This window comes from Pholcus phalangioides, unplaced genomic scaffold (assembly GCF_987345545.1).
Source record: "Pholcus phalangioides strain wild (caught in Gottingen) unplaced genomic scaffold, Ppha-v1.0 ptg000010l_1, whole genome shotgun sequence".
Classification (NCBI taxonomy): Eukaryota; Metazoa; Arthropoda; class Arachnida; order Araneae; family Pholcidae; genus Pholcus; species Pholcus phalangioides.
Genome location: NW_028301603.1, coordinates 11,246,799 through 11,260,247, shown reverse-complemented (window position 1 = coordinate 11,260,247; position 13,449 = coordinate 11,246,799). Strand labels below are relative to the sequence as shown.

General features: G+C 36.3%; 1 protein-coding gene across 2 annotated transcripts in view; it reads right to left on the bottom strand.

Annotated features, from left to right (window-relative positions):
• Positions 1–201: 201 nt before the first annotated feature.
• The window catches only part of ERR (estrogen-related receptor), a 64,672-nt gene continuing 51,424 nt past the window's right edge, over positions 202–13,449 (bottom strand). The window contains exons 2-9 of one of the 2 annotated variants that reach the window (XM_089237606.1): positions 12,794–13,111; positions 11,594–11,849; positions 9,890–10,006; positions 7,952–8,056; positions 7,677–7,838; positions 7,371–7,455; positions 2,927–3,120; positions 202–1,208 (exon numbers count right to left, since the gene is read on the bottom strand). In XM_089237606.1, coding sequence (XP_089093732.1) covers positions 955–1,208; positions 2,927–3,120; positions 7,371–7,455; positions 7,677–7,838; positions 7,952–8,056; positions 9,890–10,006; positions 11,594–11,849; positions 12,794–12,988 — 1,368 coding nt within the window. In that variant the 5' untranslated portion in view covers positions 12,989–13,111 and the 3' untranslated portion in view covers positions 202–954. The remainder of the gene's footprint in view (positions 1,209–2,926; positions 3,121–7,370; positions 7,456–7,676; positions 7,839–7,951; positions 8,057–9,889; positions 10,007–11,593; positions 11,850–12,793; positions 13,112–13,449) is intronic. The other variant, XM_089237607.1, reaches the window with a different exon arrangement.

Sequence of the window (13,449 nt, the reverse complement as noted above, 5' to 3'; positions counted from 1 at the left end):
TAAATATTCAGTAAAAAAATATTAATTCAAGTGAAATTTATTGAAAATTGGGAAAAACAGGACATTCCATAGAGAAGTTGGGACAGCCAAAATTATGGGAAATGTCCAATAAAATAGGCTCGTATTTCATGGGGACCTTATATATTCCAGTTTCTGCCCCCCCCCCCCCCCCGGACTGAAATGGTTGTGCACCCCCCCGGTGTAGAACATTCTCATAACCGTATTCAGTCTAAAAATACTATGGAGTAAATTAGAAAAATAAAAGTGTTTGTGTACATGATCAGAACTAGAGGGATGAAAAAAATGTAGAGGGGAGCAGCTGTTTTTCCTTCCTCCCCCCCCCCCCCAAGAATCACCGTTATGGCTCTGTCTGAGAAGTTAACCAAAGATGGTTTTGAGAAAGCAATTTCTTCTATAGTCTACTCATCCCACATTCAGCTCGGGAATAAATAACGACAACTTTTACACATTCAAAAATTACACTACAGTCGATTGTACCAATATGAATGAGGAAAAAAAAAACTGAAGCAAAAAAGAAAAACAGCTTTGTATTTGTATACATTTCGCCTCTCTATGAAAAAATATATTTTCTTCTTTATAATTTCCTATCTTTATTTGTTTTCTTCTTCTTCTACGATCCATATTCCTCACACAGCATAACAGCAGCACCAAACACTGAATACAACCAACATAATTCCATCCTCCTGATTTCTTTCCGCCCAATTCGCTCTTTCTCTGGCAGTATGATGGCTTTTCGTTGGGTATGTATTACATATCGTGTTATACCTGTACTTTTCCGCTGTGACGTCTTTTCTACAGTTCGTTCCATACAACAACAATTCTCTATCCTCCCTCTGTCTCAACAAAAAGATCTCCACAAATTGGCAGGATACAGAAGAAATGCAAGTTATACAAAGACACGCAATGATTTTTTTCCCACTTTTTCCCCCTCTTTCAAAATAATGGCACATCGCACTCTAACATCTCTATGAAGAGTTTTTTCATCGGTACTTTGCCTTCCCGCCGGACACCGTTCCAAAACATACGGACTTGTCCGTCCAGTTGCCTGAGCAAAGGCAAGCACAGGAGCAGTTGATTCAGATGCTGAATACAATTGGATGTGCGTAAAATCGCTACACAGTCCTGTAGTCCATTTGTAATGGCATCTCTGAGTTTACAAACTGACGCTGAATCTTCGAGCTGAATATCTGCAAGAAAAAAAAAAGCTATAAGATTCTTGAAATTTGACTACTGTCATTTGTAAAACAACTTGATACTACAGTGATCTCGCACTTATGCTTTGGTGCAACTAAACAAGAAAAAAAAAATATGTAAGTGAGAGCGGCATTAAGTGAGAATAAAGAAAAACACTTGAAAATATCTATACACAAATGCAAGTACATTAAAGTAAAATATAGGTATTGGCCTTATTCTTAAAACAGATATAGGAAAATAGTATTTCTCCTCTTCGAAATCATATAAACGTACTATATACTCAGCGATTACAACATTAACTTTGATGCACAAGTCTTTTTTTGCAAAGTAATGAAGATTGTTTTTATTGCAATTAATCCTAAAAACCCGTCTTTACAAGTAATCGCAAAAAGTTTCCAGCACTTTTATAGTTTTAAAAAAAAAAAATCCCACGGCAATTGTAAAATCATCTTCTGACACTCTTCTCACTGCTGTGATTTTACATTTTCATCAAAATATTTTATAGTTCTCCTATAACTCAGTTTTTTGCAAACTTTTGTTCATTCACTTTGAATGAAATTGATAACTGATGTGGGGATTCGGTCAAAGCCAACCAGAGTCAAGGTCGTCAACAATATAGGTAGTTGGTTTTCGAATGCACTCATGAATGGCAGCGATTGTTTTCTGTAAAGTGCCATCTTAGCATATGGCCCAGGGGCCTCAAGAGAAGAGTGACCTCAGGAAAATGAGTAGTTGAATTTCTCAAGAATTTGCCAGGTAGAGCCTCGGAAAAATCACTCGGATCAGGGGCCCATGATGCTCTTAAGACGGTCATGTTTGTATCCTCACAGAAGTTTTGCCTCATATTCATGCTCTCTCGCTTTGTCCCCCCCCCCCCCCTTCTTTGAGATGTTTTTGTCCTTGCATATAATTTAATCACGGTATAATTTCCTTGTTTTTTCTCTCTATTGCTACCCATTGTAATATTCTTCCTAAGGCCCTTGGCAGGCAAAGCGGACGTTAATTTGTGCTGAATTTCCCCTGATTGATGTCAGAGGAATGTTCTATAGTCTTTTGTTTTACCATATAATATTTTAATACATTGAATTTTTCCCCTCTTGTATAAAGGTCGGTCAAAGCCAACCAGAGAGCCAATGTTGTCAACAATAGGTAGTTGGTTCCCACACTGCTTTCAATTACCCATTTCGAAACTCACATTGTGAAGCTAATACAGAGTGGAATTAGTCTGTGAACTCAAAATGTAGTCTCAAGTGAAAGCAAACCACCCATCAAGTTAAATCACTCCCCAATGGTTGCAGCTTCTTACCGCTACTGCCATTCTCTTTCATGACATCAATTCAACTAATCCTTTTTCGTTGAAATTCCTATCACAATAGCTTCTTCATTGATAGTCTTTTTAGAAGAAGAATAAATTTTCCGAAACTCATAACCAAAAGGTACGTTGCATAAATGAAGTCATATAAATGAACATGAAATAGCATTATTTTCCTATTCCTTTGGCTGGGAGTGGACAAAATTGTCTTATAACTGAGAGAAACATAAATGAAAGATCACTGTATGTAAGCGCGCGCGCGCGCCACACACACACACACACACAGTCTAAAACAAATTAAACTTATAAACTGTTGACTAACAAATATTTTTGTTATTTCTGAACAAATAAAGTTGTATCGTGGTTGTTTTTTTTCAATTGATATATCATCTGACTTACCAGCATTTGTAAGAGAAAGGGCCTTCAATGCCAGGTATTCCTCTTTCGCTATGTTTAAGAAATCGAGCCTCTTGACTAGCCGAACACAGTAAGAAAACAACTCAGTGGCTTGACATTCCGAAGCCTGCTGCTCGTCCATGAGGAAGTCTGGTGTGAAAGCAAGCTTTGGCGCCCCACTTGATATCCTATATGACCTGCAATGATTCAGATGGCACAACTCATGAACCACACACAGATTATGAAACTTTTCAAACACAGTATTCCCCTGTATTTACCGGCATGCTGTGAAATTTGAGGAAGCTTTTTTTAATGTTGGGATCTGGTTCGTTCCTGACATGCCAGGAAAAGCAAGGTTTGATAAGATCACAGTATACATTCAGCCAATTAAATCAATTTTTAGAATAAAGATATTCAAGATTTTTCCAGAATATGTGACTAATTTCCAAGCATGTTGGGAAAGTATTGATATTTTTGGCATGCTGGTTTCCCTAGCTGCTACTTGGCTTGCCGGCTAATGCGGGGAAATATGGTAAAACTGAAGAGAAGCATTGTATCTGACAATTCATATCAATGTCATATGTTCAACATGAGTGCCGCAACTACAGTCATTCTTATATTCCCTCACTAGTCAATATTTCTTAAAGTGTTCTAGTCAAACATGAACAACTCTTGAGCAGCCATGTGGTCATCATGATGGGTTTCTCATGACCCAATATTGGTAGTCAACTGAAGTTTGATTTCTTTAGTTTGGTTCTCAAACTCAGAAACATGAATGTGGGCAGGTCGTCCATTCAAAAATTCTTTTCTTTACAGGCAAAATGATACAAAAACTCAGGCATTCACCACTATCGCTTTCAATGTTTGATCAGTAGACTCTCCCATCATGTTTCATTCCCAGGGGTGTATAGAAAGCACACTTTGAGAAGGTCATAGATGCTGTAGGTAGGGACACTTTTTCTGCATTTGAATGGGCCTAGAGAATGCAAGTGCTTGGTGGCAGGATTGTTGATTTTCTTTATTTCAATTATGTTTTTTTTAAACAAAATATATACCATATATACTTGTGTATAAGCCAACTCGTATATAAGCCGACCCCCCCCCCCACTTCAGGACCACCAAAACCACAATAAATTGAAAACCCGTATATAAGCCGATCTCCCAAAAAATCCGTTCATTTCAGAGAAAAAAAATTCTTATATTTTCATGCAAAATGAATAGCTTGTGGAAATTTACAATAGAAAATGATTCAAACTTTTTAAACCATTTCTTCTGAGTCTCCAAGCTCATCGTAATCCATCAGATCATCATAAGGTGCGGCATCTTCGTTTGTATCTTCATCTGGGCTGTCTCATCGCCATTGTCACTTTCAAACAGGATAGATATCATCTTCAGTTCCATCCATCATATTGCTGATGCAATATTATTTGAAGGATCGGATGAGAATTTCGGTGGAAACAGGAATTCCACGCCTCATGTACCCATTGGCCCACCAGGCCAATGTCAGTTTTATTTAAGGCACCACTTTATCATCGGAACTCATCCATTCGATCCACAAATTCCCCAAATAGTCTTTGAGAGGCTTATTGATGCTCACATCTAAAGGCTATACAATCGACGTTAGCCTTGATACCATGTAAGCTAACGTCGATTGTACAGCCTTTAGATGTGAGCATCAATAAGCCTCTCAATGATGTTTTAGATTTTTTTGCCTCGGCTTTGACATTATCGGTTTTGTGGGGGTTTGAACATATCCCATACCAATAATGCCGGTTTCTCGAACACTGCTACAAAAATTACTACTGATTGCGGGGGTCGATATTTTCTCACCAAAAACTGACCTGAGTATAAGCCAACCCCCCCCCCCCCACTTGAGGAACGAATTTTTCTACAAAAAAGCTCGGCTTATACACGAGTATATACGGTATTTAAATATGCATTACTAACACGCTAGTCATTAATTTATATTTTCTTAGAATATACAATTAAAGAAATTTTAATTTATAAAATTTACTAATTAATAATATTTGCAGACTAAAGATAATCATATACTTGTGAGATATATCAGAACATTTTATTAAGAAAAATAGAGGGAAAAAAAACATATTTCTTGAATAGATATCTTACGTATATCGCATTGAATAATTTTACTCTCAATCAATAATTGTTCATTTGCTTCATTAGAAATGCTAGTTTTGATGCTTTGCCTACCCCTAATCTGTTTCACTATTTGGAAAGAACTACACCAAATGTAGAAAAATTCGTTTCAGCACAGGCAGTCGATGCTTTGGCTGTGGTTAGCATGTTCAAAAATCGCATATCACTCTCTCTGTAATTACATCTTTACCCAAAACATTATAAAAACTATTTGACCACTCAAAATCAGACATTATATCAACAACCTTAGGGTTTAAAAAATAAACATTTTCGGCATGAAATGATTCCAACTTCCCCAAAAATTTTAATGTAATTGCCAGGAACCTAGAGCCACAGTTTTGTTTGATAAATTAAATACCCTTATTTCACTCTTCTTTTGTGACATCAATGCCCATATTAGAAATAAACACTGATTAGCTTAGAATAAATGCAGCAAAGTGTGCATCTGTTAATATGATTGTTCATATCTATTTTTATATGCTGAAGATAAGACCTTTTTATTGTTTGATGGCGATGCTTCTTTTATCTTTAATTACAGCTTTTTTTACATGCTAGTTAGGAATACCCATTCAGCCAGGGAGCAGTTGTTCCTTTGTACAAAATCAATAGTTTTGGCTATCGAATTCAGAACAAATAATAAATAACAAATTACCAATTTTAATATAATATTCAAGAGAATGGAATGACATTAAGTATTCCATTGTGCCTCTACAGGAAGTATCAATGCACTTCCACTTTCTGTATGATACCATGCTTTTGAGAGATGATTATTGTGAAAATATTTAAATATACTGTACTTGTACCATGCTTTGTTACATCAGTTTTAACCAAATCTTTGGCTAGCAGATTTAAAATGTGGGCACTGCACCCATATGGACTCTCTGGGCAGTCAGCGATCACGTCTGTCAGTCTATCGATTTCACTGAACTAAAAACCAAATGTGCAATATAATTTCCAGTATGTGATGAGCCAGATGTGTCAATAGTATCAACACTGATGACTTTACCACACCGTTTGGTAACACTTACGCACACGTTTGGTTCATTATGGATATTTGTCCATCCATCGATTGACATGCAAACCGTTTGATTTTCTAAGTCAGCTTTACATCCCATAACTTAATCATTGTGAATTTTGAGTAACCATTTGTCAGCTACATTGGTACAACTGTGGCATCTGATATTTAATATATATATTAATACTATAAATAATATGTAAAAATATAATAATTAAAATAATTTTAATAAAAAATTAAATCGCTTTTTAAAGCTGCATAAATAATTTTATTTGATTAAAACCGATATTTTTTCATATCTGAAATAAACTGATTTAAATCAGTGATTTTTTTTACCTGCTGGGTGGGCCAAAATCTGACTGGGGAATGCGAGGCTGCCCACGTTGGGCCTCATGGAAATTTTTATATATTTCAGCAATGATCTGAGTCAGAAAATCCTATGGAATATCATGGACCACCATTTCCTCAGTAACCGTATGTGGTATTTAATGCATAGTATTTTAATCAAGATAATGACATGTAGACTCTGCAGCAATTCTATAACATGAAGGAAATTAAGTGTTTATTTAAACTGGTGAGAGCAGATAAGAGCTGCTGCCACCCTTTGCAAAAGACAAACCTCAACTGGTGCGAGTATATATGGGTTTCTCCTATACACTCCCATGTGCAGACAACGTGACTCCCACACAGTATGGCCTATTTTTACACTACCATTCTCAAGCACATTCCAAGAATTGGAAAACATGCGGGGTACACCAGGGAGCGTTTCTTTATACATAGAATATACAACACATACATATCACTTCCAACACGGAACACAAGTGATGAGCCAGAAATAAGAAGGGGAGACAAAGGGCAACCACCCTGGATGACTAATTTTAGAAAAGAACAAAAATTGCTGGCATAAAATTTTGAATTTTACAGTGGAGGCAGAAAAATCACTCACAAAAATCCAAGTTATGGCCCTGGACTGAAGACAGCGTTTCAAACACAAAACAGGTAGCTCTGGTATCATAAATATGTTACGGACATGCAAGACTTTCCAGCATGAGCCAATTCATTATAAGCTCTCGCGAAGAATGTTTACGAGGTGCATGTGCAGTTTAGTATCAGTAGTAGTATTCTTTTTAGACAAAACAAAAAAGAATACACCATCGATAAAGCTTAAGGAAAAACTGTCATGGCACATTTTACAACACAGCTACCTTCCAATATAATGCAGATTTATGAACTAAAACCTCAATGTAATGAATACGAAGAAAAATGATCACAAACCTGTATGCAAGTGAAAGAGATAATATTTCAGTCCATGTAGTCTGTAACAATTTCATCTGATCGTTCAACGTGAGGTCTGTAAAACCTATTTTGGTAACAGCGAGAAATTAAATAAAGAACACTATAAATAAGCATTGTGATTTAAGCAATGAACTGAATATTTTGTAATATGATGAAAGAGAAGTGCAAAAGACAGCACAGTTCAACACAAATAGCAGGAGATATGTGCATTCTCTACCCTGTGATTGTTTTATGTAAATCATTTAAAAAACATAAGTTTATTTATTTTAATGCTAAATTTATCACCTGGTATTTGCTTGGCCCACCCGATTGTTGCAACAAGCTCTCTGTCGACTAAATCGCTGAGCATACTCATTGTTCTGTAGTGGTTATCAGGTAAAGATGGATTAGGCTGCACATGGAGAGGTTCAGGTTCGCAGTTGATTAATGCTGTGATGATTTTGTTATCTGGGAAGGAATAGTATAATCATGACTTTACCATAAATAATGCAGAAGCAATCCATAGAAAATATTTCCCTGTGATACACACACATTATCAAGGAAAATAATTTCATTCTTACCTTCGAGTGATGGCTTTTTACAAGGTGTAATAGGAAGCTGGTATGGCCCTTCTTGACATCGCCTGTACTTTTGCCTGCCCCCTCTCACTCGGTCTAGTCGGACACCTGATTGGAATAAAATTATTTTTATTTTAAAGCTCATGCTATGAAATCACCCCAATGAAACACCAACAACGCTTGTATATGCTTTCACCCACTCTCAGTTCATTGGTTACATATGGCTTAAATGTAATTTTTTTTTAATACATCCATGATTCTTTCACTTATAAAATTGTCTAGATGTCTTTCACTCCCCATGACAAGAAAAAATTAAAACAATTTTTTATATAAAATGATTTTTCTCCACTTTACAGCGATTCGGCTTCCATCATTGTTAAAGAAATTTCTAGATTTAGACTTTTTATAATTGTCTACATTAAATTTAATATTGTCTACCTCACCTCATATGTCTATCAAAGTCGTTACCTGATTCTGATCATGAGCATTTAACTGATGCATCCTCAAATTTCCATTTTGTGTATGTTCCTTAAGTTATGCCCATTATCTATTGGTTCATTTTTATATATTTTCTATTTGATCCAATATTTCTCAGAGAGATAGAAACCTGAATGCGTGTCTGGCAGTTGTGTGCTGGTTGTGCACAAAAAATAGCTTGCCTCACACACTGTATGAAAACCGCTCTGTAATAACATGATATCATAGTAATGAGAAGGGAAAATCCCAGGAGCCAAATTGCCACGGTGTGACTACAAAATCAGCATTAACGACCCAAAATTCTCTATATGCAATTGGTAAATTAAAATCTAAGGATGTGCGTTACACATATTCTGATATCATTGAAGTATGTTTTCAAATATTCAGAGGGATAATTAAGTTTTGGAAAAGTCAAATAAACATTATTTTGGACTGTTTTCTTGAGAAAGAAACCAGTCCTTTCTCCTGAAAAATCTGCCTGACACCTAAATTTTTTTCATGATTTTTCTAGCCCTGATAATGATTACAACCTTCACAATCAGGGATAGGCAAATCTCAAAAAAATCTAGGTGCAAGGTTACAATTGTTTAGGCGCCAAAAATATTTTCACCCAAAGAAAAAAAAAAGCCTAAAATAATGGTTTTTACTTTCTCAGGGCAAAGCGACCCTCTTTCATGTTTTTCAGATATGCTGCTATAAATTTCAAGCATTTTGGGCTGCTCTCGTGTGGCACACACTATTTAGTAAATACACAAAGGTAATTTTAGGCACTAATACAATTTTTTTAGTCCCCATGGCAAACTGGCACATGAAAGTTCCTGAAATGCTGGAAGTTCACTCCACTGACATAAGGCATATATATATTTTTTTTCAGCATGTGTAAGCATCTCCAAATAGGCACGAGTCAAATTTTCTCCTGTGATAATTCTGATGCTATTCCTTTAGTCCTAAATACAATGCATTTTTTTTTTCACCTGCATTTCTTTTCAACCCCCCCCCCCCCACAAACAATCATTTCATTGTAACGGGTCTGGTGAACATGGTCTCAAGTCTTTGCGGACTGTGTACTCAGCTGAAATTCTCTCTACAAAAACAAGTTAGATGTCATAAACTTGATTATTCACATCTTGTGGAAGAAACATAGCTCCCGATCCTGTTCTGTTAGAAATGAATAAAATCATGTTTTCCCCTTGCAATAACCAGTACATATGTAAGCCGCCATGATGGCAACATGTTCATGTACTGATTATGGCACATTTTTGCAGGCGTCCAGTGCAAACACCGGCACTATCAAATACAAGCAAAATTCAAATATAGCTGTTCTTTGTAAAACGGGGGGGGGGGGGGGGGAAGAAGGATTATTTGGCTTATTTCGATGCCCGTTAGGAAATACGGAAAGACCAGTTACAAAATACACAAATACTAAAAAATTAAAAACAATAAAATAATCGCATCAATGCTCACCTTCTTTAAGCATTCCCATTTTTAAACACTTCTGGTACCTACAGGCCTGACATGCTTTCCGTCTTCTCTTGTTGATTTCACAGTTATTTTCACACGGACATGTGTACTCAATATTTCCTGAAATATTTTTAATGTATGCATAAATTTTATGATATTAAAGAAAACCACAAATTCTAATGTGTTTTCACATGCTATGGGCGTCATCCTCAGAGGATATAACTGCTATCATGCTGACAGGAGATCCCACTCGGACTGGTTACTCTATACCTTAACTCTTGGTTATTTAGAGGGAAACCTCTATACCTCTAGAACCTCCATGTTGATTATGTATTTCATAAGTGTCTCGAAAAACTTTTTTTTTTTTTTCTTCGTCAAAACCTCAAAAACTCGTCGCCTCAGACATCTCTGCTTCCAAATCCATATCCTTCCTGTATTCTCATATGCCTGTGAAATCTGGGACCCCCATACTCTCTCCAATATAGACAAATTAGAATCTATTTAAAATAAGTCTGCTCGCTCGCTTCATTTTAAACTGTTGGTCATCCTATAGCTCCGTTACTGAATTCAACCATTTTTTACCTACAACCATATCTCTCGATTAATTTTCTTTTTCAAAATCCTTCACAGCCTTTTTCATATCGACACTTCCAATTTTCTAAGTTCAGAAAACTTCATACTTATCCAATAGAATTAACCATTCCCAAAAATTGAAATTCATCTTTGCTCCCACAAATTGTTTTAAATTTAATTTCTTTCCTCGAACAATAGACGATTGGAACAACCTCCCATCAAACATTATTGATTGTGCAACAGTTTCTGATTTCTTGTGCAACATCAACAGTCTCCTATGTCAAATTTCACTATCACATTCCCTTGTATAGGCCTCTTCCAAACAATATTGTATAAATAAATGAATAAAAAAGAATGTCGAAATATGAACCCAAGCGTCTGCATGTAAGTAAGAAGCGAAGCTCTGATTATTTGTTGTGAAATAGAGCTATTGGATTAGATTGGTCTATTGAAAATTCCCCACTTCAATTGAACCTGAGGCATGGTAATGCACTGGTTTGTTTGGAGTAGGAATTTCAAGAAAATTCAAATAGATCAATCGATTTTATTTCACAAGCATCCAATCAGAATACTTTGAATTTACATGCAGGCATTCAGCATTATATTCTGGCCACAGAATCGGACCTGTATGGACATATACTTTCTGCTAAGCAATAGGTGGTTTAAGACAGCTCTGAAGACAGTAACCATCCCAGTTCATATTACCTATACTCAATCATAAAAAACCTGAAGGACTCTTTATTCGTTTTGTTGACTTCATGAAGCTAAATATTTTGTTTTTCCCTCAAAAATTATAATCAACGTTTCTGCTAAGCTACATAGTAGAATGCTTCTGCATAAGCTAACCCACTAAATATGCCATTGGAGTATATCAGGGGTTCTCAAAGTTTTTCACACGCTGTGCCCCTTTCCCTCATCAACGCTTATCCACGGCTCGTCAGAGCAGTTTAACAAGGAATCTTTTCAAAAACATTTGTCAGGACTGCTGCTGAAGTTGGTGGCGCACTGTGGCACACAGTTCGAGAACCCTTGGTGCATATGACAGATATCCTCACAGAAAAAATGAGTCAGCGTAGGTGAAAAATAAGCAGTTGGATGCAGAGAAAAATTTTGATCGATAATAACGAAATGTACCTTGAATAGTCCTTTTAAAAAATGCTTTACATGCTTCACACGATGCAACTCCGTAGTGGAAACCAGAGGCGATGTCCCCGCAAACAAGGCAGAGCCTTTTTGGAGGATCCCCAGATTTGGAATCAGAATTTGAAACTACTAAGCTTATGCCATCTCCAGGCATCGTACTGGAGCAGAACATGTCCTGCTGGTGACTTTCTGGACTGAGAGGAGGGGATGGCGTTTGATCAGCCACCATATCACTCGTGTACATTTCCTAGGGTGAAAGAAAGAAAACATACTGTAGTTCTTACAGTTTAACTAAAATTGTTCAGTATCAATGGTTTACTTAAGAACGACCTTAAAACGCCATTGTTAGAATTTCTGAGAGGTCTCTGCAACTTTTTTATTCAAAAATTAACGTGGCAACATTTTCTCAAGAAAACCCCTATACAACTATATAATATACTATAATATATATTTATATACTATATAAACATTGGTTCATTTATATAGATATATATATATATTATATTTATATACTATATAAATGAGCCAACACTCATTTTCACAAAGCCTGTACGGACATGAAAAATTATTTAGGAAAATTGAAAGTTAATAAATAGGAAAGACATTCACAGGAATAGTATATTGGTTGGGAATAGATAACTGGTGAGTAAAAATGTGTGATTAGTAAATTTGAGAAAAAGGCTATCTTAAATGATATAGAGTGGACCCCACTTATAGCCTTTTTCAAAAAAAATCATGAAAAAGTGGGAAAACGCTTCAAATAGAAAATCTTAATGAGAATTACTTAGAGTAGAGATCACAAAAATTAGTCATATTAAGAGAGAAAACGTTATAGGCCCGATTGACTGTATTTCAAACATCACAACTTTGACTTCATGTTTGCATTTTAAAAAAAGGATGGCTCCGAACCTTCGCATGGATCCCAGAACCTTTGCATCCTTAAACGTAGACTAGTTAATCTGCTTCCTAGATACTCTTATGTTTTTACTGTATACATGGGCGGAGATACGGAGGGTCCCCAGCGTCAAAGGTGGAGTCAACTGATCTAATATATATATGTATATGTTAATTGACATCATCATCGTGCCCCCCCCCCAGCAATAATGACTGTGCCCCTCCAGACTTCCAAGTCTATCTCCGCCTATGACTGTATATCAATGCAGCCAACTAGAAACTAAAAAAACCACTCACCAAAGCCATATCATTCGGCGACTGACAATGTGATGATTCAGTGCTCCCAACAACAGGACCCATTATTCTGTGGCTGAAGTCTGCCACACCATTGGTGACACTGGAATTGGAAGCGTAAATAGATTCACTACTGATGTCACCAGAATCTTCCGTTTTGATCTGAGACACGATTACACTGCTGTGCTGGCCAGCCATGTGTTGAAGAAGTAGTCACTTGAAATGCATTTGGAATCTGCCGGTCGTCTTTCCCTGCAACAATGTGACCTTCCAGGATTATCTGTGACAGCAGATCGAGTTGATACACCAAGCTTCAACAACCTGGAAAAGAGATCGAAATTATAATTAGTCAAATATGAGGGTTTTTTTAAATGATAACGTCCATATTCATTGTTTTAGGCAGAATTTACAAATAAAAATGTAATTTACACACTTAGTGAAATAGATTTGCCAAATTAAATTTTTATCCTATGGCAAAATCATACTATTCTTTTGTGATATACGCGAGCTTCAAAGAACACTTGATCATTTTTGTTACACCACGGTCATTTTCTGCACACGAGGGCTAAAATTAGACTGGGACCTATAATTTATTGGTGATTGCGAACAGCAGCCTTTTTTATACTCACTGAGAGATTGGTGCGCTAACCCCTTGATGT